The sequence below is a fragment of the Quercus lobata genome, chromosome 5, assembly GCF_001633185.2.
Source record: "Quercus lobata isolate SW786 chromosome 5, ValleyOak3.0 Primary Assembly, whole genome shotgun sequence".
In the NCBI taxonomy this organism is placed as follows: Eukaryota; Viridiplantae; Streptophyta; class Magnoliopsida; order Fagales; family Fagaceae; genus Quercus; species Quercus lobata.
This window is the reverse complement of record NC_044908.1, coordinates 82,169,225-82,191,261: the sequence shown is the minus strand read 5'-3', so window position 1 is coordinate 82,191,261 and position 22,037 is coordinate 82,169,225. Positions and strand designations below refer to the sequence as shown.

At 34.3% G+C, this 22,037-nt stretch overlaps 2 protein-coding genes across 2 annotated transcripts in view; both read right to left on the bottom strand.

Annotated features, from left to right (window-relative positions):
• LOC115991293 overlaps positions 1 to 19,357 on the bottom strand; it is a 47,891-nt gene extending 28,534 nt beyond the window's left edge. The window contains exons 1-3 of the mRNA XM_031115002.1: positions 19,093 to 19,357; positions 18,426 to 18,976; positions 18,188 to 18,224 (exon numbers count right to left, since the gene is read on the bottom strand). Of these exons, the coding sequence (XP_030970862.1) occupies positions 18,188 to 18,224; positions 18,426 to 18,976; positions 19,093 to 19,149 (645 nt within the window). The 5' untranslated portion in view covers positions 19,150 to 19,357. The remainder of the gene's footprint in view (positions 1 to 18,187; positions 18,225 to 18,425; positions 18,977 to 19,092) is intronic.
• On the bottom strand, positions 19,348 to 21,488 carry LOC115989196 (disease resistance-like protein DSC1). The gene is made up of 4 exons (XM_031112860.1): positions 21,227 to 21,488; positions 20,803 to 21,114; positions 19,731 to 20,693; positions 19,348 to 19,645 (listed from the first exon to the last, which is right to left on the bottom strand). Exons 1-4 carry the CDS (start codon positions 21,347 to 21,349, stop codon positions 19,370 to 19,372), a joined length of 1,674 nt encoding a protein of 557 aa, XP_030968720.1. The 5' UTR covers positions 21,350 to 21,488; the 3' UTR covers positions 19,348 to 19,369.
• Between the last annotated feature and the right edge of the window lie 549 nt (positions 21,489 to 22,037).

Sequence of the window (22,037 nt, the reverse complement as noted above, 5' to 3'; positions counted from 1 at the left end):
ACGGCCCACAATAAGCACAAGACAATGTCCGCATTTCACACTTCAATTCCCGCTCGACACGAAATGCTCAAAAAGATAGAGATGCTTGAAACTCGTTTTCATGGCATCTTCAAAGCAAAAGGCCAGGGAATATATTAAAATAGAAAATAATGATTGGTGGTTTATTTTATTATTGTGCGGTTGGTATGGTTCACTTATTGGCACATACAAAGTCATTTTTAATGTTGCACATCATGATGATTATTAACCCAAAATAACAACAAAAAAGAAAGTATATATATACGCAAAAGATAAATCAGTATTACAAGCTTTTTTTTTTAAAAAAAAAAAATTTGAATTTAGTATTATAATTTTTTATTCATTCATCTCTTCTAATGTCATAAATTTTAGAGGCTTGCCAATCAAAGAATATCCAATAATGAAAAACTAGCAATTTAATTAGGATGGACATCTGAGGTCAAAAAAATTTGTAAGTAAATAAAAATTTAAGCAAATATTAATCATAGAGATTCAAACAATAAAATCTTACTAATGACCTTGTTTTTCATGAGAATCCCCCCCCCCCCATGACCCTCTAATTTCCATGTCTTTCATGGACAAACCAATTTGTATAAAATAAAGTAAATAATTACACTATTTTTAGTTGAAATTCTATAGGTCACATTTAAAAAATTACAAAAAGAATGCCAAAGAAAATGAAAAAAAAAAAAAAAAAAAAAAAAACCGATTTGACATATGTGCCTTTACTCATAAAATGGATAAATACAACAAATAATTGCTTCTAATGGCAATTACAAGGATAAAAACAAAAACAAATAAGATAAGAAAATTGTGTCATCCCTTGTTCATTTTATTCCAAATTTTTTTTCCTACAATTTTCTTAACAAATAAATCAAAATCTCGCACAACAATCAAAATCAAATGAGCAATAAATGAAAAAAAAAGGAGGTAGAGAATTAAGAGAATTCCCTTGAAAGGAAGGACGACTCTTTCTTAAAGAGAAAGAGAGATGTTTTTGTTTTTGTTTTTGTTTTTTTGAAGTTTAAATAGTTGGATGAGAGGTATTTATTTATGTTTAAAATTTTGCCAACTATACAAAAGGATTAAGGAAATGTGAAAGTGCCTAAATTTTAATAGATATAGATAAGGGGTTATAGTTTCAAATTGTAAATATTCTTTTTTCAAAAAATATATTATAAATATTCCACTAAAGAAAAATTGCAACTACCCTATCTTTCAAAAAAATTTCAAAAAATATTATCTATTATTTATTTTTAGAGATAGTAATTTTATTTTGATAGGAGTTTTTCTTCGTTATATGTAATTATTTAGAAACTTTTTTTTCCCTGTATTGAAAATGATATTTTTTATATTTATTGTTAAACCAATCTAATGTGATACTTGTATGGTACGGTATAAGAATAAGTATTTATAGTGATTGTTCGTTTTTGGTCAAGTCATGCTTTATTGCTTTAATCTATATTGCTTGATCGCATTGTGCTTGCTCCATATGCATTTCAAGATTTCTACTTACAATGATCGTCTCGTGTTGTTGTTTTTTAGGAAATACTTGTTCATATGGTTCAAGAGCTTCACAGATTCTAGGGTTAAGTGTGAGTGAGTTTTGTTTAACTGTTCCTAACTCACATGTTAAGTCTAGAGTTTATTTTAGGGTTTTGTCACGAAATAGCCAAAAGGGGAGATTGTAAGGTTGAATTTATTCAATCATTTTGTTGGCTTTATTCTGTACCAAATATACTTGTAATTCAGCATTTAGAAACTCTGTATTTAGGTGGGAATCATGTAAGGGTAGTGTGTGAGAGAGTGTAAAGAAAAGTTCAAGAGTGTAAAGAAAAGTTCAAGAGTGTGCACTCAAGAAGAGCCTCGCGACTGGATCTCGCAACTGGCGAGTCGCCAAAGGTGACACACGTGTGAAGCATGCAAGGGGAGCTGAAGGGTCACACCCACTATTGCACTACAGGACAAAACTTCTAGTCTGGACAGGCAGTTAGCTCGCGACTCAAACTCACGACTCGTTCCAATCGCGAGGCTGAGTCGCCAGAATGCCCTGTTTGTTAGAAACCTGACCTTTCGCATTCCTCATACACCCTACTATAAATACCCTTATACCCACGAAATGTAGAGAGATTCTAGAGAGAATTTTGAGAGAGAAACCCCAAAGAAAAATAAGATTGACTCATCCACAATCCTCATCCTTTGATTCTCCAAATTCCTCTAGTCTCATCCTCTCCAATGTTACATCCTTGAGAGGTACACTAGCCAAATCCTTATCTCACCATACCCATATCTGTAAGGAGGTTATTTGGTGCTTGGGAAGCAGTTCAGAAGGGACCAATTCATTTTGGTTGATGCAATGGGTTATTGCGGGATCCAGTAAGCTAGAGAAGACAAGGTTTGGCGTAACCCTGTTGAAGCAAGAAGCTTGGAAGGCTTAGGTGCATTGGGTAGATTAGGCTTGGAGGGTCTTCTGCTATTCATGTATCCCAACTTTATTCTCTAGTGGATTATGGACCGTTTGGAGGGCGGTGGAGAGGTTTTTCGCTGAGGACTTTGGTTTTCTCTTCAATAACACATCGTTGTGTTGTCTTTGTGTTTGCATCTCTCTTCCCTTAATCTTTTCCTTTTAATTACTACTGTGGTTATGATTAATTTCGGTTTAGATTGTTTTACCAATTCTATTTTATATTATTTTCATATTCCGCACATACATTTTTTGATTTTAAGCTTGTGTTGGTAATTTTTAATTTGGAAGTCTAAACGTTCATAAGTGTTTTACACACTATTTGAACTTTCATAAAGATATAACTCATATATGATAGGAATATCCTTAGTTAGTCACAAACACATGCAATATTGATCGAACAGTTTTGCATAAATAATAATATTATAATGTATATAATTAGAGTATTCACATTGGGAGTGCTCAATCACCAAAAATGCTATATTAGCCATCCAAACACCGAAAGACCTTGCTTCATCCCATATACTAAATCTAAATATATTTGGCACCTTTTTTGGGGGGCAAATGCTATTTTTTTGGTGTTTGGAATTGTAATATAGCATTTTTGGTGATTGAGCACCAAATACATTAGTGAAATTCCAAACACCAAAAAATACCAAATACTAAATCTAAAAGGCTCCCCCTTAAAGGTAAAGCTCTTCACCTTAAGAACCAACCAGTAGCCAGCTAAAATTAGGAGGTATTTCAATATTTAAACACCATAAACACATGTTTGAGCAAAATTTAGCCAAAACATTTTTAGCTTTTTGGGGCATTAAATGCTAAGTTTTTAGCACTCCAAATGTGAATACTCTTAAGCACCTATTAAAAACAATTACACATATATTATGCTAAAATGGTGTTTTGTTCTTAAAGTTTGAATGTCATTCAATTTTTGTTCCTAACTACTAAGCTTATATATATACCCCTGACCTAATAGCCTTAGGAAAGGAACTTGATTCTGAAAGAAATAGAGTCAAAAGAGAAGCTTATAAAGCCAACCACAACAAGAAACAAAAGGTTGAGGTGTTAGAAAAATGGCAAGAATTCATGAAAGAGATATCCAGCAATGTCCCTTTCTTTGAATATTTTGAGAACCATTTTGAGTGGCACAAGAAATCTTGTGTTCTCACCAAAACCAACTAGACCAAGAAAACCAATGAGGTTATCCAGTCTAGTCACCCTCCTTTAGAAGCCATAACCTTTAAGCACAAAGGAGAAGATGTAGTTGCTACTCCCTTTAAATTTCCTTCCAGAGAAGAGAAACTTGTCAAAAAGGTGATAAAACAGAAAAACTACACTAACCAGTGTCTACATGTTATAGGAAAGCAGCTCAATAAGGTGGAAGAAAGGATAGAAAACAGGGCTATCCTCTAGCCAGGAAACCAAGCCAAGCCTATCCCAACTTTAGAGAAACCCCTAGTCAAGCAACCTGTTACTAGGCAAACTAGCCTCAGGTCTAAGGATAAAATAGTCTTAGAAATTGTCACCCAGAAGCTTGAGGAACTAGTCAAGAAGGAACCAACCACCCCTTCAATGAGCATTGATCCCCGACTTGCTGTCTTAGACATCCATACAACCTCTAGTAGTTGTAGCAGAACCTCCTCAGAAAATGAAAAGGAGATATAACAACTAGAAGACCAGTTTCAAGGTTTAGAGGTGAAAAGACTTCACCATCCAACCCAAACCAGCTTAACCAAGAATTGGTATCCCAGACCAACACCCCCTGACCTCCAATTCAAGGAAAGGAATGTCAGCAACCAATTCTCTGTATCCTCTGGTAAACTCTATGAATGGAACATAGATGGTCTATCAGAACAGGAGATCCTAAATAAAATCCAGCATATGACTATGGTGGCCAATAACTACCTAAATGAGAGTCGTCCCCACACAGAAATCATAGAGCTCATAACTTTATATATATATATATATATATATATATATATAAAACGTTTTTTCCCCATAATCATTGAAAACATTATACTTTTTGTACTTGACTTTTAAAAAAATAATAAATAATTTTTTTTGAGCCACTTACCTTAATCTTTAAGGAAAATTAAAAGAGATAAATGGAGGTGTTGCTATAAAAACTAATAGCCATCTAGTCCAATGCCATTTCACCTATATGTTTTGTTAGAAATGTGGTGGTCAAATCCCCTCAACTTTTATTCAGGAAAAAACATAAAGTTAAATAAATCCTATTATTAAAATTATAATTAACCACTCAAATATTTATTAATGTTATACTACACAATAAATTGTTATTATCAAAAAAAATTGATAGATTAAATTTTAACAAACTTCATATTAGTCAGAAGTAAATACATTCCTCATCTATAGCCTAAAAAAAAAAAAAAAGTGACCGTCGTCTATGTAGAGATTCTTATTTCTTGTGTGAAAATATGATCGAGAGGGAAAAAAAAAAATCTCTCTCCTCTCTCCTCCTATTTTAGCATAACATTGTCACACTTCTTCTTCTTCTTCTTCTTCTTTTGCCTTTTCTTTCACCTTGTTTCAATCAAGTTAGTTGGTTAGGTTAGTTTAGTTGGGGAGCTTTGGCAATACCATTGCCGAAATCACTTTTTCTCTCTCTCTCTCCATTTCGTCACATCATTTCACTCTCCTGATGTAGGACACATTTTATTATTTAATTATTGTAATTTATTATTTCTAGTATTTTAAGATCTTCTTCCATAACAAATTACCTAAGAATACCAAAAATAATAAATTACATAAAAATCCCTATATTGGTATTTTCTTGATTTTAGGATCTTCTTCCATAACAAGGCCTTCATTAATTTTGTAAAGTTGAATTTATTCAACTATGTGTTGGCTTTATTCTTTGCCAAATTTGCTTGAAATTCAACATTTAGAAACCCTATATTTAGGTGGAAAATAATGTAAGAGTTGTGTGAGAGAGAGTGTGAAGATTTAATCAAGTGTGTGAGAAAAGAAGACTCGTGACTGGACTCATGACTGACTCACGAGTAGTGACTCGCCAAAGTGGAGCACACGTGTGAAGCATGCAAGAAGTTGATGAGTCAGGCCAGTTGGTACATTATAGGACAAAAAGTACAGTTTGGAAATTTTGGTAACTGGCGACTAGAACTCGCGACTCGTCTCAATCACGAGTGACTTGCTAGTACACCCTATTTTGCTGAAATTTGTCTTTTCATATTCCAACTCTCACCCTACTATAAATACCCATATACCCATGAAATATAGAGAGTTTCCAGAAAGAATTTTGAGAGAGAAAAACAAGATTGATTCGTCCACAATATTATACACTTAATTATCTAAATTTCTCTACTCTCACTCTCTCCATTGACATACCCATGAGAGGTTCATAATCCAAACCTTTACCACACCCAATCTGAGTTGTGGGAAGGCATTGGAGCTTGGGAAGTAGTTCAAGAAAGACCAATTTACATTGGTTTGAGCAATGGACTAATTGTGGGATTTGAAAAGCTAGAAAAGACACATTTCAACGTAACCTTATTGAAGCAAGAAGCTTAAAGGCCTTAGGTACATCAGGTAGATTAAGCTTAAAGAGTCTATTGCTATTCATGTATCCCAACTGATTTTCTAGTGAATCATTTTCCGCTTGGAGGGCGGCAAAGAGGTTTTTCGCCGAGTTCTTCGGTTTTCTCTTCGATAACACGTGCCAGTGTTATCTTGTGGTTGCTTCTCTCTATCCCTTACTCTTTGCTTTTAATTACTGCTGGTTGTGATTTATGGCTTAGAATGGATTGTTAAATTGGGTTTTTGCTTATATTCATCATTCCGCACATCTATTGTTTGAATATAAGCTTGTATTGGGTAATTTGATTAAAATTGGGGTCTAAACAAGCACAAGTACTTATACTTGGTGCATTTTCATTTTGGAAGTTCTTGAAGTTCAAGAAAGATGGCAAAGGCTTTGGCAAGGGAAAACTCTCATCATTCAAGAAAGACAAGAAGGAATTCGAGAAGAAGGAGTCCAAGGAATCCCCTAATTCTCAAGGCCTCACTTGTTATAAGTGTAATAGACATGGTCATTTGAAGAAGGAATGTCCTACTTACTTGAGAGGAAAGAGTAAAGCTCTTGCAACTACTCTTAGTGACTCGGATAGCTCTAATTCCAACTCTGAAGAAAGTTGTGATGGAGATGGCAACTACTCCGCTTTCATGGCCATCACTTCAATAGATTCAAATGATGATTTGAAAACATTGAAAGAAGAGCTTGGAGAGCATACTGATGTGGAAACCACTGATGATGGTGATGCTCCGAAGAAGAAGAAGAAGATTATGTGTGTGAATAAAACAAGAAGTTGCAAGAATCCTACAATGCCTTGCTTGAAGAAAGTGGTGACTACAATAAAATAGCCAAGGCAGCCGTAAAAAACATGAAGAAAGCCAAAGAAGACTATAAGAGTGTACTTGTTCAATACAAGGAAGCAAGAATTGAGAATGAATCCTTGAAGGAAGAGCTGAACAATGCATACTAGAAAATCAAGTTTCTTGAACTTGAAGTTGTTCAAGCCAATGCTAAAGTAGAAATGGTTGCTTCCAAAAAGCTTGATGAAGTCTTGTCCTATCAAAAGCCGGCTTCAGATAAGAGCAGTTTAGGATTCACCAAAGAAGGGAGTTCTAGTGGTCAAGCCATTAAAGAAATGAAGTTTGTTAAAGGCAAGGATGTATTACCACCCTCGGCTAAAGAAGAGAAAGTGACCAAGAATCCCGGGGTGGTGAATCAAAAGGCAATAGTGAAGAACCCCAAGGATAATGTGACTAAACTGAATTGCTTCAAGCTTCAAGCATTAAAAAATACAGATTCTCAAAGGCCTCAAAAAAAGGGAAAGGAGCGGAGAATGTGAAGCAAGCAAATGCACGAGTTGTTAATCCAATCATTGGAGAAGTAATGAGGATGATAGAAAGCATCACAACTTGTCTAGCTAGTTTCACCCGAGGTTTGAGAACTATGTTTCAAGTACCCCCTCCACTAGGGGCTTCACTCCAAACGCACGTGCCATGTGGGTGAAGAAGGGTACTCATACATAAGCATTACAATATGTCCATGCATTAATACTTCCTATGTTTGTTTATGACATGTTTGGTTGTGTGCTTCTAGCATGTTTCTTTTTATAGCTTTGTTTACTTTGTGTTTAAAAGCTTTTGTTTCTTTTTGGTCAATCTTTACTTTGTTGTATCAAAAATCCAAAAACACATAAAAAGTAGAAAATCTAAAAGTTTGATCGACATTGTTGTGCATTGTCACATGCATGTTTGGCCTTGTACCTTTGTACAAATGGCTTTGTGCATTTATGGGCTTAGCTTGTTATGTATGCACCTATATCATTGTGGGAAAAATCTTGACATCTATGTGTGATTGTTGTAAATCGATCTTCAAGCTTATCATGAATGTCTAGTCAACAGTCATGTTGGTTTTGATACATGCGTAAACTTGTGCCTGTATCTTTTCCCACTTTTTTTTTTCTTTTTTTGGCTTAAAGCTCAACAAATATCAAATATCAAAAAGAGATAAAAAGAGTTGAAAAAACTGTTGCTAAGTATCTAGTATTTGACTAGGCAAAAGGTAAAGCAACATGTATTTGAAATGTATAATGCCTAAAGCCAAAGGCTTGTTCATCAAATAAAATATCAAAAATTTTAGACATCACTCTCAAAATGAGTGTAAAAATAAAAAATGATCAAATGTTATAAATTGTAAGAAGCCAAATGAAAAGTTTCAAAGAATTGTAATCATTTTTGTGGGAGGTCATATATGTTTATTTCTACAATTGAGATAGACCACTTGACTTAGTACTAGTTGTGTATGTCTTGATTGAATTGATCATTGAAGCTTCATTTTAGACTAAGGACTATTCTACATGTGATATTCACACACAACACACATGTCTAATGTTCAATGAATGCCTTATTCATTTGCTCAATTGTACTTGTTTAAATGTGTTATGGTTGTCCAATATCATGTTTGATCAAACCCAAAAAGATTTTGAGTGTTTTGATTGTTTTTGGAAGTTATTTTTGTTTTGAAAAATCTTGAAAAATCCAAAAATGTGTCTCCCTGCATTTTCGCGACTCACTTGCAAGTCATACTTAGTAGTGAGACAAGTTACGAAAATACAGAGGTGTTGAAGTTCTAAAAAAATTTTTCAGTAAGATGTTGCGACTCACTCGCGTGTCACTCACAAGTGGTCATGTCAGTCGCGAAAAACACTTAAATTTTTTTTTTCCCAGAAAACTTGTTTTTATGAATTTCAACCCGAGGCATTCGCAATTAACTCGCAATTGGTTTGCAAGTTTAATTCTCAATCACAAAAAAGACTTAGAGAAAATTTTCAAAATCTGGGTTTAAGTGATTTTGGTGACTCATGTCGCAACTCACTCGTGAGTCAATTGAGTTAGGAAAAACGCGTGTTTTGCAAAATTAAGGTTAGAATCTAACAGTTTTTTTCAAAACTTTTCACTTTCCCTCGCATCATTTTGGTGTCTCTTTGTCTTCTCCGCCTCTCACTCTCTCAAAACCTCCATTCTCTTCCAAAAACCTCCATTAATCTCTTCAACTCTTACTCCAAATCCAAGAAAAGTTATGGGTTTTCACTCCTTTTTCCTTTATTTAAAATTTAAAGCATTCTATTTCATGGATTTGTTAGTTTTGTTGAGATATTTAAATACTGTTGAAAAACATGGTTTTTTGATGATTTTGTTGATGTTATAATGCTTGCTTATCATGTTTTTGTCAATATTATCACATGCTCATGCATTATAACATGCTTTATGTTGTGTTGTGCATACCATTGTTGATAAAATGTCTCTATAGATGTTTTTGTGTGTAATTTCGGACTCCATTGAGTACAAAATTTAGGGATAATCATGTTTCCGTGTTTGGAGCAATCAATGATTATGTGTTTTACACTTTGCCCCTTTGCATGTTTTCATGCCCCTTATATGCACACTTTTTTATATGATGCATACACATACAATCTTTGACATGTTGTGTTTCTAATGCCATGATTCTATCATGCTTAGATGTCTAGCATCCTCACATGTCATTTTTATTTGAATTTCTCTTTAAATTTCAGTTTATAGGGTTTAATTCGGTTATTGTTTTTGGTACTAACTCATTGCTAATCAAGTTTGTTGCTATTTGTTGTGTTATGTTTGTGTGTCCTTTTTGCTTGTGATGTATAGATGTCTCCATTCAAGAAATAAGCTGTGAAAGGTGGTCCTAGTAAGGGCAAAGAACCAATGATTGATCTCACAAGCTCACCCCAAAGACCAAAGAGATCTCGGTCATCACCAAGTGACTTTGATCACACTAGATTCAAAATCTTTGTTGCATATCATCCCTACCTCACCAACTTCAAGAATGCCCCTCTAGTTCTTGAACGTTTGGTAGAGCAACATACTCTTAGCAACACCAACATACCTCAACACTTTGCCTCCAAAGATTGGAACTATCTTATGGGTGGTTTTGATGAAGTGTATGAAAGTCTTGTGAAAGAGTTCTATGCAAATGCATCTTTTGATGATCATGAGCTCTAGTGTTGGGTGAGAGGTACAACATTCACCATTTATCCAGAGTACCTTGGTCTCATCCTCAAGATCAACAGGCCAATCCTTGGGGTTTCCTCCTATATATGATGATCTATGTCCTAAAATTGAGTTCTTAAGGTTGAATTTGGGAGAAGATTTGAAACTATTTTCCACCAGATCTTCAGTGAGCACTGCCACCTTCTATCTTGAGCTGAAAACTCTGACCTTGATTATGTTTAGCAATCTCTATCTCTTCACCAACACTGCTTACATAAATCTTGGTCAAGCTGTGTTTTTATGTGACCTCATGAATGATGTGGAAATTGATATATGTCATCACATCTTCCACATTTTGGTCAAGACAGCTACAAGAACAGCATCAAGGAATTGTCTTCCATTTTTTTCTCTTGTAATGAAAATTTTGAAGCTCAAAGGTGTGCCACTCCTGGAAGATGAAAGTCCCCTTCCAAAAACTCAACCAATCAACATCCGAACTTACAATTCAAGCAAAGGACACTCAAGTGCATATCAAAAGGCTCCAAAGCATGAAAGTGGAGCTCCTCCATCTAGCTCAAGTCAAATGGATAATCTTGTGGATCAAATCAAGGAGTTAAACACTAAGATGTCCAGACTAATCTCCATCATGTATGCTTAACACAATCGGATATTTACAAAACTCACATCTCTTAAGACACAAATGGATCAAATTCAACGAAAACTTGAAAGTGAAGATGAAGATGATGATGATTTGCTATTTCGAGACAAAAAGGGGGAGAGGATGCACATGATAGGGGGAGATGGAGCATAGTCAAAGGAGGAGCCAAGCCAAGCTAGCATATTTCGGAGTTTTATCTTTTGATTCTAAGCTTTTAGTTTTATCTTTTACCTTTATGCATAACTTAGTTTATGTTAGTTTTACAAGCTTGTGTTGTATATATAACTATGATACTATGCTTATTTACCTTGCTTTTGTAGCTTAGTACTTTAGTTAATGATGCATTATCTTTAGTACTTGTGTACTTTGTTGGATTTTGTATCCTTCTTGATGCAATTTAAGTCCTAATGCTATTTGCCTTAGTACCTTTGCATCATTTGAGTGTTGGACATGCAAATGATACTTTGCATTGAGCTTATTGTACTTGCATGTCCGGATGTTCATTTACTTTGTAAATGTTCATTGTAACTATTTATAGTGATTGTTCATGTATGGTCAAGTTATGCGTAATTATCATATTCATACTTGCTTAATCGCATTGTGCTTGATTCATATGCATTCTAAGTTTTCCGTTTACAATGAACTTAATGTTTGAATTTTGTGATATTGTTTTCAGGAAACTTGTTCGTATGATTCAAGAGCTTCACAAATCTAGAATTAGGTGTGTGTGAGTTTTGGCAACTGTTCCAACTCACATTTTTAAGTCTAGAGTCTGTTTTAGGGTTTTATCACGGAATAGCCAAAGGGGGGGATTGTAAAGTTGAATTTATTTAATTATGTGTTGGCTTTATTCCGTGCAAAATTTACTTGTAATTCAGCATTTAGAAACCCTATATTTAAGTGGGAAATAATGTAAGGGTTGTGTGAGAGAAAGTGTGAAGATTTGATCAAGTGTATGCAAGAAAAGAAGACTCGTGACTAACTTGCGAGTGGTGACTCGCCAAAGTGAAGTACACGCGTGAAGCATGCAGGAAGTTGAAGAGTCAGGCCAGCTGATACACTATAGGACAAATAGTATAGTCTGGACATTCTGGTAACTGGGGACTGGAACTCACAACTCATCCTAGTCGTGAGTGACTCGCCAGTACACCCTATTTTGCTGAAATTTGTCTTTTCACATTCCAACTCTCACCCTACTATAAATACCCTTATACCCACAAAATGTAGAGAGCTTCTAGAGAGAATTTTGAGAGAGAAACCTTAGAGAAAAGTAAAATTGATTCATCCACAATCTTATACACCTGATTCTCCAAATCCTTTACTCTCACTCTCTCCACTAACATACCCATTAGAGGTTCATAATCCAAACCTTTACCACACCCAATCTAAGTTATGAGAAGGCATTGGAGCTTGGGAAGCAATTCAAGGAAGACCAATTTACATTGGTTGGAGCAATGAGCTAATTGCGGGATCCGAAAAGCTAGAAAATACACAATTCAGTGTAACCTTGTTGGAGCAAGAAGCTTGGATCTATATTTTGTTCTGTGACTTCTACATAATCTTCAAGAACAATAATTTCTTCAACATGCAATTCTTCCTTTAATTGTGGAATATGTGGCTCTTCAAAATAATTCAAGTATGAAAGTTTTGGTCAATAATAATCTTGTTTTGTATACAACAAAAGTTCATCACAATCCAAACGAAAAAAGTTGATAACAAGCATCTTTTTCATCTTTGACCATGAACGAATTTTGTATTCACGTTGTTGGATTCAATTAGATTGTATTCATTCCCACCAACGTAAGGCATATCCACTAAGTTTATACAAAGCAATTTTAACTTTTCTCTTATCACAAATATTCTCATAGTTAAATAAATCCTCTAGATCCAGTAACCAATCAAGAAAATATTCTTTATAAATAACCATTAAAACTTGCAATTCTTCTGTAAGGTCTGTATGAAATTTGCTTACCAATAAGTTGCCCATGAGTTATGTCTCCAAGACAGTTATACCTATTGTTTCCATGTTCCAGTGACGGCATCCTAGCAAAGATATTTATGAGTGCTAGTTGTACTTCACGTAATACTTGCTAAGTTTTCTGTCATTGGAATTGCTATCGTCTCATACGTCAGCCACCATATCAGGATAAGTTAAGGCTCTGATACCAACTAATGTTGTAAAAGCTTGAAAAAAGTACACACGATACTCTCTTTGATGGATAGAAACTAATCTGTTAGTTTTTGGATAATGAACCTCAAATCCACGAGGGGTTCCTTGAATCCACAAGGTTATAAACTAGAATCCATTAGAGAAAGAATTCAACAAAAAGTATGTATTTTATTAATAATAGTCTATAAAAAAAATGTTTACAGACTTAGAGGCCTATTTAAGGACTCTGTAAAACTTGGTAGACAAGAAAAATATGAGAAATATAATTTTCAACAATTGCAAACATTATAATTATTAAACCCGACCGAACATTAACCAGCCTATGAACCGAGCATTGGGTTACCCGTTTAACTAGTGAGTCATCAATCAAAAGGGTAATTTTGCCTTGGAAATGTGCATCTTGATCTTGGTCATTAGAACCTTAATCTCATTTCACCAAAATGAACTTGATGTTGTAACGATCAAATCGACTGGTCATAAACCCTAATCGGACCACCAGATTGAAAATTATCATCAAATCAAGTTTTAATGGCTGAGATACACCATCACAAATTGAGTTCGACTATATGTGATTATGAACAATTAATTTCAATTGGTTATAAGTGTAATCAATTTGAGATCAAGAATGTGTCATAATTTGATTGGTTAGGACTACATTTTATGGTGAGGTTACATACACCTAATTAATTAGATAGTTAAACATTAATTATTCAATGAGTAATTTGTGCAATTATCTTTTAATTAGAGTAAATTTGTAATCAATTAAGTCTGAAATGGGAGTAATTAAAGCCATTTAATGTTAATTGGGAGCTAGTTTGGGACCTATTAATGTTAATTGTGCTGAAACTATTTTCTAACAAATGACTCCTGCTCACCATTTTATCGATGTCTCTCAAAATATTTTGAATCTGTGAATGAGGTTAATTTTTCCATAAACTAGACATTCAGGGCTTCAATTTGAGCACAAGAACAAGACAATTCTGATCAGAATTAAGTCAGATATGATTTTTCGAAATTGACTCTATAGGCTATTACAGCAGTGACGGGAAAACCAAATTTTGACTTACTCCTCACTCCCACCAATCTCTCAATTTAATGCACCAGATTTTCCCCAAGGCTAAAATGAGGTCTAGGTTCGTGATTCTTTATCAACCCTCATTAAATGACCTTCCGTTCATATTTCTTCCACCACTACTATATAAACCCTCATTCTCCTTCATTCCAAGACAAAAAAAAAAAAAAAAAAAAAACCCCCTCTTTCCTCTCTTGAGTTCTAGTGAAGTTGAGTAGTCTTGTCATATCTTAGTCTTCATGAGACTCAAGGTATTGAGTGAGACTCACTTTTCCTCTCCTAACTCTTCTTTTCCTCCACCCTTAGGACCTCTACCAAGAGTCTCCTCCTTTATCATATGGATCTTCCATAAAGGGATAATCCATTTCCCTAACTTGTTTTTTGTGTTGCCATGATGAGAATTTAAAATTAAAGTATGATAGTAACTATTTAATTCTCTTGAATATGTTTGAATGTTCTTAAATGTTCTTCATATGTTCTTGATTGTTCATCACATGCTCATACATAACACTAGTTTCGATCTTAAATCCACATCAAAAAACATGAAAAAAATGTTTGTTTAATAATTCTTTTAAATTTTTGAATTTAGGATATCACCATTCACACACATTTACTAGAGTTTATTTTTCAATCCAAATGTCATGCTTAATAAATTGAATTAGAGTTTATCACATGCATACACATTAAATTCAACAAGCAAATTGATTGATAACATATTGAATGATGTGATATGAATGTTGGCCACAAACCGGTTTCACCGAGCAAGGTGGGTGCCTAACACCTTCCCACCTTATAACATAGCCTCCGAGCTTAGATCAAGGGTTAGTAGATCAAATGCTTATCCATGTAATTTTTTATTTTTAGATTGTAACTAGGAAATAAAACCATGTACTTTATCTTAGATTGTATCTAGGACTAAAGCTATGTGATTTTCCTATGATCAATGTAAATTCAATTACAAATTAATAAATGAGGAAATTTTCAATTTTGGTTTTCTTATTTATTCCAATAATTAAATAAATGACGACTCCATTGTAAAACCCTTAATCTAATGGGGAAAATATTACTAGTCGAACCTCCATTTTAAGAGGTAATAACACGACTCCATCCATTCACGTGAGTTTGGCCCAACATCCTATAAAAAGGGGCCGGGGGCGCGGTCTCTCACAAGAGACTCAATATTATTAAATTACAACATTCTAGTCCTAAATTGTGTAATTAATATTCAATTTATGTCTGGCTAATTTGAATAGAAAATGAAATGTCAATTATTTTTATTGAGAAAATTTATGTTATGATTTGAGCTTTATTAAAATGGAACTTTAAAATAACTTAATCTAAGATGTCATTACAAACCCATAATGTTGTTGTTGTTGTTTGTTTGTTTTTTTTTTTATTTTTTTTATTTTATTAATTTTTTTTTTTTTTTTTTATAAATAAGTCCATAATGATGTGCTTTATTTGAGTAAAATCTCCAAAATTCACTTCATCATATTTTGGATTTTATTTTTGGATAAATTTAAATCCTCAGCACCAAAAAAAAAAAAAAAAAAAAAATTGATGATACTTGAGCCAATATAAAATAAAAATGTCTAGGATCTCCAGCTATTGTCCATTCAATTATGTTGTAGCCTTCTCCCCCTCTAGGAGTTTATGCAGGGTATACCAAAAAAGGTCTGGAAAAGGAAATCAAGTTCAAGGTATTGCGTCTCAAGCATAAGCAGAGAATCAAATATGGAAGCATGAATGCAGTAAATCTTCACGTTGCGCTGCTCAGACCTGTACGTGAATGTTGCGTGGAAGCAAAAGTTTTGTCCAGAAAACAACCTGCATTCAAAATATTTTCATTGTTGTTTTGTTTTGTTTTGTTTTTTGTTTTTGTTTTTGTTTTTTTTTTTTTTTTTTGGGTTTCTGATCATGGAAAGTAATGAATTGCTCATTTCAAATATGGTTTATTATATATTAAGAAAACATTTTCTGAACCATTCTTTTAGGCCTCTGTTTATTACCTTCCTTTGCTATTGGAAAAGAAAGAAAAGAAAGAAAATTGATTTTCCCATTAGTGCTTCCTTGAAGGAATAGTTGCTACAGATATTACCAGAGATTCTCTCACTGCAGTTTTAGTTGGGCCTCTGAAGAAGAGTATGACGCAGCCCATTTCTGCACCAAGTGGGCCTTGAATAGGGTGTGTTTAGTATTGTTTTAACTGGTCATGTCCTCTATGCACTAGCCCCCCCTTCCTTTTTTCTTTTTCTTTTTAATTTTTATTAATAATTGTTACAATAATTGCACAAAGAAATTCCAGATCAGAAAATGTCACTGAATTAAAAGATTTTTGGTCTGTCATTCTAGTCCTAACTTGTGTAATATAATATTCAATTCATGTGGTTGGTTTAAATAAATTAGAAACTTTTAGATTTTAAATTTAGATTAAATAATTTGAATAGAGAATGAAATGTCAATTATTTTAATTGATAAAAATTTATGGAAATATTTGAGTTTTATTAAATTTAGCTTTGAATTAACTAATATCATGTGTTTTTATTTAAGTAAATCTCCAAAATTCACTTCATCATATTATATGTTGGTTTTTATTTTGGATAAAATGTGTTGCTAAATTTATATAATGTAATTTATACTAACGGTCATTCTTGAAAATCCTTTGATTTTTTAAATCATCTAATCCAAACAAAGCATTTTTACTTAACAAAATTTTGTTTCCCTGGAAAAAGAAAAAAGAAAAAAGAAATAAAACTATACTAGGACACATTAATGCTTCTAGTAAGCTTACCTTCAGTTCTCTACAAAAATTTACACTTAACAAAAAAAGACATCTAAATTTATAAATCTTATAAAAAAAATTTACACAAATTTACATCAACAACTGAAAAGCACAAATCTACTACCAATTTTACACAACATACACAAATTTACACAAATCTCATTGCTTTGTCTGCTCAATGTCATCCTTGCTGAGGTCATTCGAAAACTATGATGAGACGTCATATTATCCATAGGCGGAGGGGGGGGGGGGGGGGGGGGGGCCATGGGCCCCCCTAGATTTTCCAAAAATGCTCCCTTCACCTATATTTTATGTTAAAAATTTTAAATATTGAGTAAAATTTAGGTGATGGCCCCCCTTCATTTTTTTAAAAAAGTATAAATGTTCTTTAATTTATTGTTGCCTCTTTTATTTTTCTTTAATATTGACTTTTTTTGTCATACATAAGCCATTAATTTTAGGAGCATATAAAGTATAAGTTAATAAAAATATATAAGTAAATCTCTCTAGCAAAAGAATTTTAGAAAATTATTAGATACTCCCGAACTACCATAAATGCATACTCTCTCCTCTCACATGAATGGTGGGTCCCACCATGAATTTAATTAGTGGGACTCACTATTCATGTGAGAAGAGGGAGTACGCATTTATGATACTCTAGGAGTACACAATAATTTTCCAAAATTTTTTATTGTTTTCTAATAATAAAATCACACGCATTAATTTATATAAAGAGTTAAAGTTACCAGAATACAATGATATATTTGGCTTGGCCCCACTTGAGAAAATTTTCTGACTTCGCCACTGACATTGTCGATGAATTGGGGAGGTCAATCTTGTCATTGTTGCCTACAAGCGCTAGAAGAAAGCTCCATCTCGTCCTCCATGAGTTGACTTCATTGTTGAGGTCCTCCAAGATAATGGCATCCCTATCCTCAGCCACACAAAGCTACTAAGTGAGAGAAAGGGGAGAAATGACTAATAAAGATGAGAGGTGAGGTGCAACTGGAATACAAAGATAATAATAGGTATCTTACACATTCAGCCAAAAATAAAATTTAAAAACAAAAACTGGAAAATATAGCCACTTTTTAAAATTTGGCCTATTGTAAAATTCAAAGGAGAAAAATCTTGTATGATATGAGGTAATGCCGTATTGCTAGTCGCTCTTGGACAGTATAATAAGCGCACACAGTGATTCCCATCCATCTCCCATCACGCTGCAAATTGGTGGGCAGTTTAATTCTTATGTCGGAACAATAACTTCGATTACTGAACCAGTCTGGAACTCTCATATATGGAAAGACATAATCATATTTATGGTTTCCAGCCAAGTCTCCCTGTAAAATAAATTGAATTAAAAAATAATTCAAATGTGTGTCACAAATATATATATATATATATATATATATATAGAAATATAGTGTTCAGTGAAGAATAGGGGAGACCTGATACACTCTTAAAAGCAATGACATTAGCTTTGCTTTAAGCTCTGTTTGGATTCGCGGCATGTTTTGGACGTCTGCCTTTCAAGTATTTTTTTTTTTTTTAAAAGCAGCACGTTGTGTACTGTTCATTGATCATGAACAGTAATTTTAGACTAACAAACAGTATCAAACAGTAATAAACAGAATTTTTTTTTTTTTTTTTTTTTTTCAACAAAATAAGTTATATTTAAATACATACTTAAGCCGGTCATTGGACTGATTAGATTCCACCTTATCTATCTGGCATTTGGATCTTTGCTTGATCTTGCCTTTAGCTTGTACAAACTTTTCCAGATCTTGCATGTAAACTACACGGGCACCACACATCTTGATCCGAACATAAGGGCTGTCACTCGTAATCAAAGTGCTAATCCAACTGCATTCCTTTAGACAGTCTCTAAGTTCCCCAGCTTGAACAAGTAACTTAAGACTACGTGAACAAGCATGGCGATAGGGTCCATGTTGAATGTTAGAGGTGTCAACGACAATCGAGGGACATCTATCTACAGGACCTTCAACCATGTCTGATCTACAATTAAAATCGATAAAAATTTTACAATCTTTTCTGTTCAATTTTTTATGGACTATAACAACAGCAAACAGAGCAATCACTATCCAACTACTATTATCATGCAGATCCAAAGGTAGTGGCATTCTTATAGATGGCCCAAGGTTCTGATGGCTGAACCAATCTGGAATTTCAGTTGAACTTGAAGAGTCGCAAAAGTTTTTATTTTGATGAATTAAATCCTGTAAAATATTAAAATACATAATTACAATGATGTTCAACGCACATGTTTGTGTTGTGTGTGAGAGAAATAAAAAGAGATAGAAATATGAAGTTGAGTGAAGGAATAGGGGGAGACCTGACACAATCTAGAAGTTTCCACCTTATCAAGGTCACATTTGGATCTTTGCTTCATCTTGCCACTAGCTTCAGCTTCTAGAAACTTTCCCAAATCTTGCTTGTACAGTACACGCGCACCACACGTTTCGATCTTGATATAAGTGCACTTGCTCCTAATAAAAACCCTAATGCAACTGCAATCCTCTAAATGGTCTCTAAGTTTCCCGGCTGGAATAATTACTCTTAATCCAAATGAACTAGCATGGCGTAAGGGTTCAGGTAGATTTTTGGAGAAGTTAGTATAAGGGACAAGTTGTGCGTGGAACTTCAATTATGTCTGAATTACAAATAAAGTCAAAAGAAACATCATCCTGCCCAGAAGAAACATTGTTCAAATTTTCAAGGATTACAACACTAGTAAACAAAGCAATCCCTTTCCAACTACTATCATCAAGCAGATCAGAAGGTAGCGGGATTGTTACAGATGACCCAAGGGTCTTATAGCTGAACCACTCTGGAGTTTCGGTTGAATCTAAAAACCCAAGCAAGATCTTATTTTCGTGACTTTCACCCTGTAAAATATTAAAATGCATAAGGATAAAAAAGATGTTCAACGCGTGTGTTTGTGACATTGTGTTGTGTGTGAGAGAGAGATACCTCCACAACTCTTTCAAAGGATCGTAAGCTCGGAATGCGGATGTTTAAACTTTGGTCATTATCCTTGTTGTTACAAATAACCATAGTGAACCCTGTCTCACCCGAAGTCCATCCAAAATCCTGATTTGAATACTTTTCCGACAATAAAGGACATCTTCGTGCCTCTACAAATTCTATACTTAGCGGAAGGTCCGGCAATGATTGAAGCCTGCTACAATCATTCAACTTAAGAGTTTTAAGCTTAGAAAGCTGAGAAATACTATCGGGCAGACGTGTAAAGTTGTTTTTGCTCAAATCTAGTGTCTGCAACGAGGATAAGCAACTAAGATCATCGGGGAGTCCACCGTCCCATAAATTGCGGTCAGATAGATTGAGAGATACATTAAATCTTAACCTAGGCAACAACAGGTTGCTGACCTCTTGGATAGGGAAGCAACCTTTGAAAAAATCATCTACAGCACGGACGAGGGAGAATCCGTGCGAAAGCCAGGATTTAGGTGGTTGATTAATTCCCGATAGATTGAGAGTTTTCAGAGACGGCAAGCTGACACTTGGAAAACTTGAAAGGTTTTTGCAACCTTGAAGACTCAAGACCGTCAAGCCAGTCAAACGCTCGAGTGATGATGGCAATTCTTCCACAGCAGTCCCATCTAAATACAGCTCTGACAAGATTGTCATATTAGTTCCAATCTCTGACAAATTCTTGAGACTTGAACAGCCAGATAGAATAAAAATTTCAAGAGATTTCAAGTTTATTTCGCAAGGGAGGCCAGTAAGACTTTTGCAATCTTTCAGATTTGACAAAGTAAGCTTATTGAGAGCTCCGATAGATAGGTGAAGCTCATACAAACTTGTACATCCTTGAAAAATCAACCTTTCCAGATTTGGGCATCCGATGAAGTTAGGAGTCTTGACTAAGACTTTAGAGTCCCTAAGATCCAAGAGTCTTAAATTGGCCAAGTTCTGCAATAATATATAGATATGGGAAATTAAGTAGTCAAGAACTTAATCTGCATTTAAAAAAATAAAAAAATAAAAAAGCAACACTAGCATGCATTAATGGAAAACTTACAGTAAGTCCCTCTGGTAATTGCTCAATGTGGCTGCGAGGCATGATGAGTTCAACAAGATTGTCCGGTTGAAAACTGATTGGCATGAATTTCAAAGGATAATCATGCCATTCCATCATTCTTAACTTATTAGAAAGGAAATTGAGGCCTGTTGGAAGGTGCACATTAGAAATTTTAAGCAACCTTAGACTTTTCATATTTGAGAAGGCTTTATCATTCAAGTTTTCTTTATGTGGAGGCCAGTTTAGCACCATGCCTTCTACAACTTTTGTTCCCTGGAAATCAAGAACTATGCCTTCTACAGCTTCTATTCCCTGGTAATCAATAACAATGAAATTAGCATTGGGAAAGATAGAGCAAAAAAATTGCTAGAGTTACACAAATACACACTTCTCTAAGTTTATGTCTATATACTAATCCACTTACAGTATTTTCCTTTAGCACATGAAACACATCCTTACAAAGCCACAACTTATTGTGTTTTCCAGGCTCTTGAGGTAATTCACCACGAACAATTCTCCAACCCATCTGTTGTATTAAATCATGCATATGTAATTTTCCCCCTAAAATGGCAATGAGAGATTTGTCCTTGAGAGTTTCTATATTCTTCTTGCAACCAAAACCTTCTATATGTGCCACTCGATTTTTATCCTCCCCTTTGAAAAAACACGCAATATCCAAAAATAGATTTTGCTCTATTTTATTCAATCCCATATAACTTATTTTAAGTTTCTCAAGAATTTCTTCTTCAGGGATTTCTTCTAATTGATGCAGGTAATCTTCCCATACCTTTCTCGGTCTATCAATCAAGGAGGGACCCAAAACTTTAAGAGCTAAGCCCTTTAGCATACTTCACAAAACCATTGGACAAATCCTCAAAATCTTTTTTAGGATAGGTTTGTTTAAACACAATCCGACTGAAGAGCTCTAAAGCTTTATCATTATCTAATCCATTAATTGTATGTATAATAGTACCTAGGTGATGCCTTTTTAGCAAGTGCTTATCTTTACTTTTGATAATGATGATACTCCCAAGACCAAACTAGTCAGGGCTCCCTACTAATGCCTCTAGTTGTTTATCTTTGTCAACATCATCAAGAACAATAAGAACCTTCTTATTTAGTAGTCTCTTCTTTATGACTTCGATCCCCTTATGTTCGTCCCAAATGTCTACTTCTTTTACCATGAGTGTCTCGGAAAGAAGTTGCTTTTGTAAATGAACTAGACCATGTTTTTC

Excerpts from the sequence above, each read along its gene's own strand:
- LOC115989196 (XM_031112860.1), bottom strand. The coding sequence starts at position 21,349 with ATGCATGATTTAATACAACAGATGGGTTGGAGAATTGTTCGTGGTGAA. Across the intron at positions 21,115-21,226 it reads ATGTGCTAAAGGAAAATACT|GGAATAGAAGCTGTAGAAGG; the intron begins GTAAGTGGATTA and ends ATTGATTACCAG. Across the intron at positions 19,646-19,730 it reads CCTTTGAAAGAGTTGTGGAG|GGTGAAAGTCACGAAAATAA; the intron begins GTATCTCTCTCT and ends AATATTTTACAG.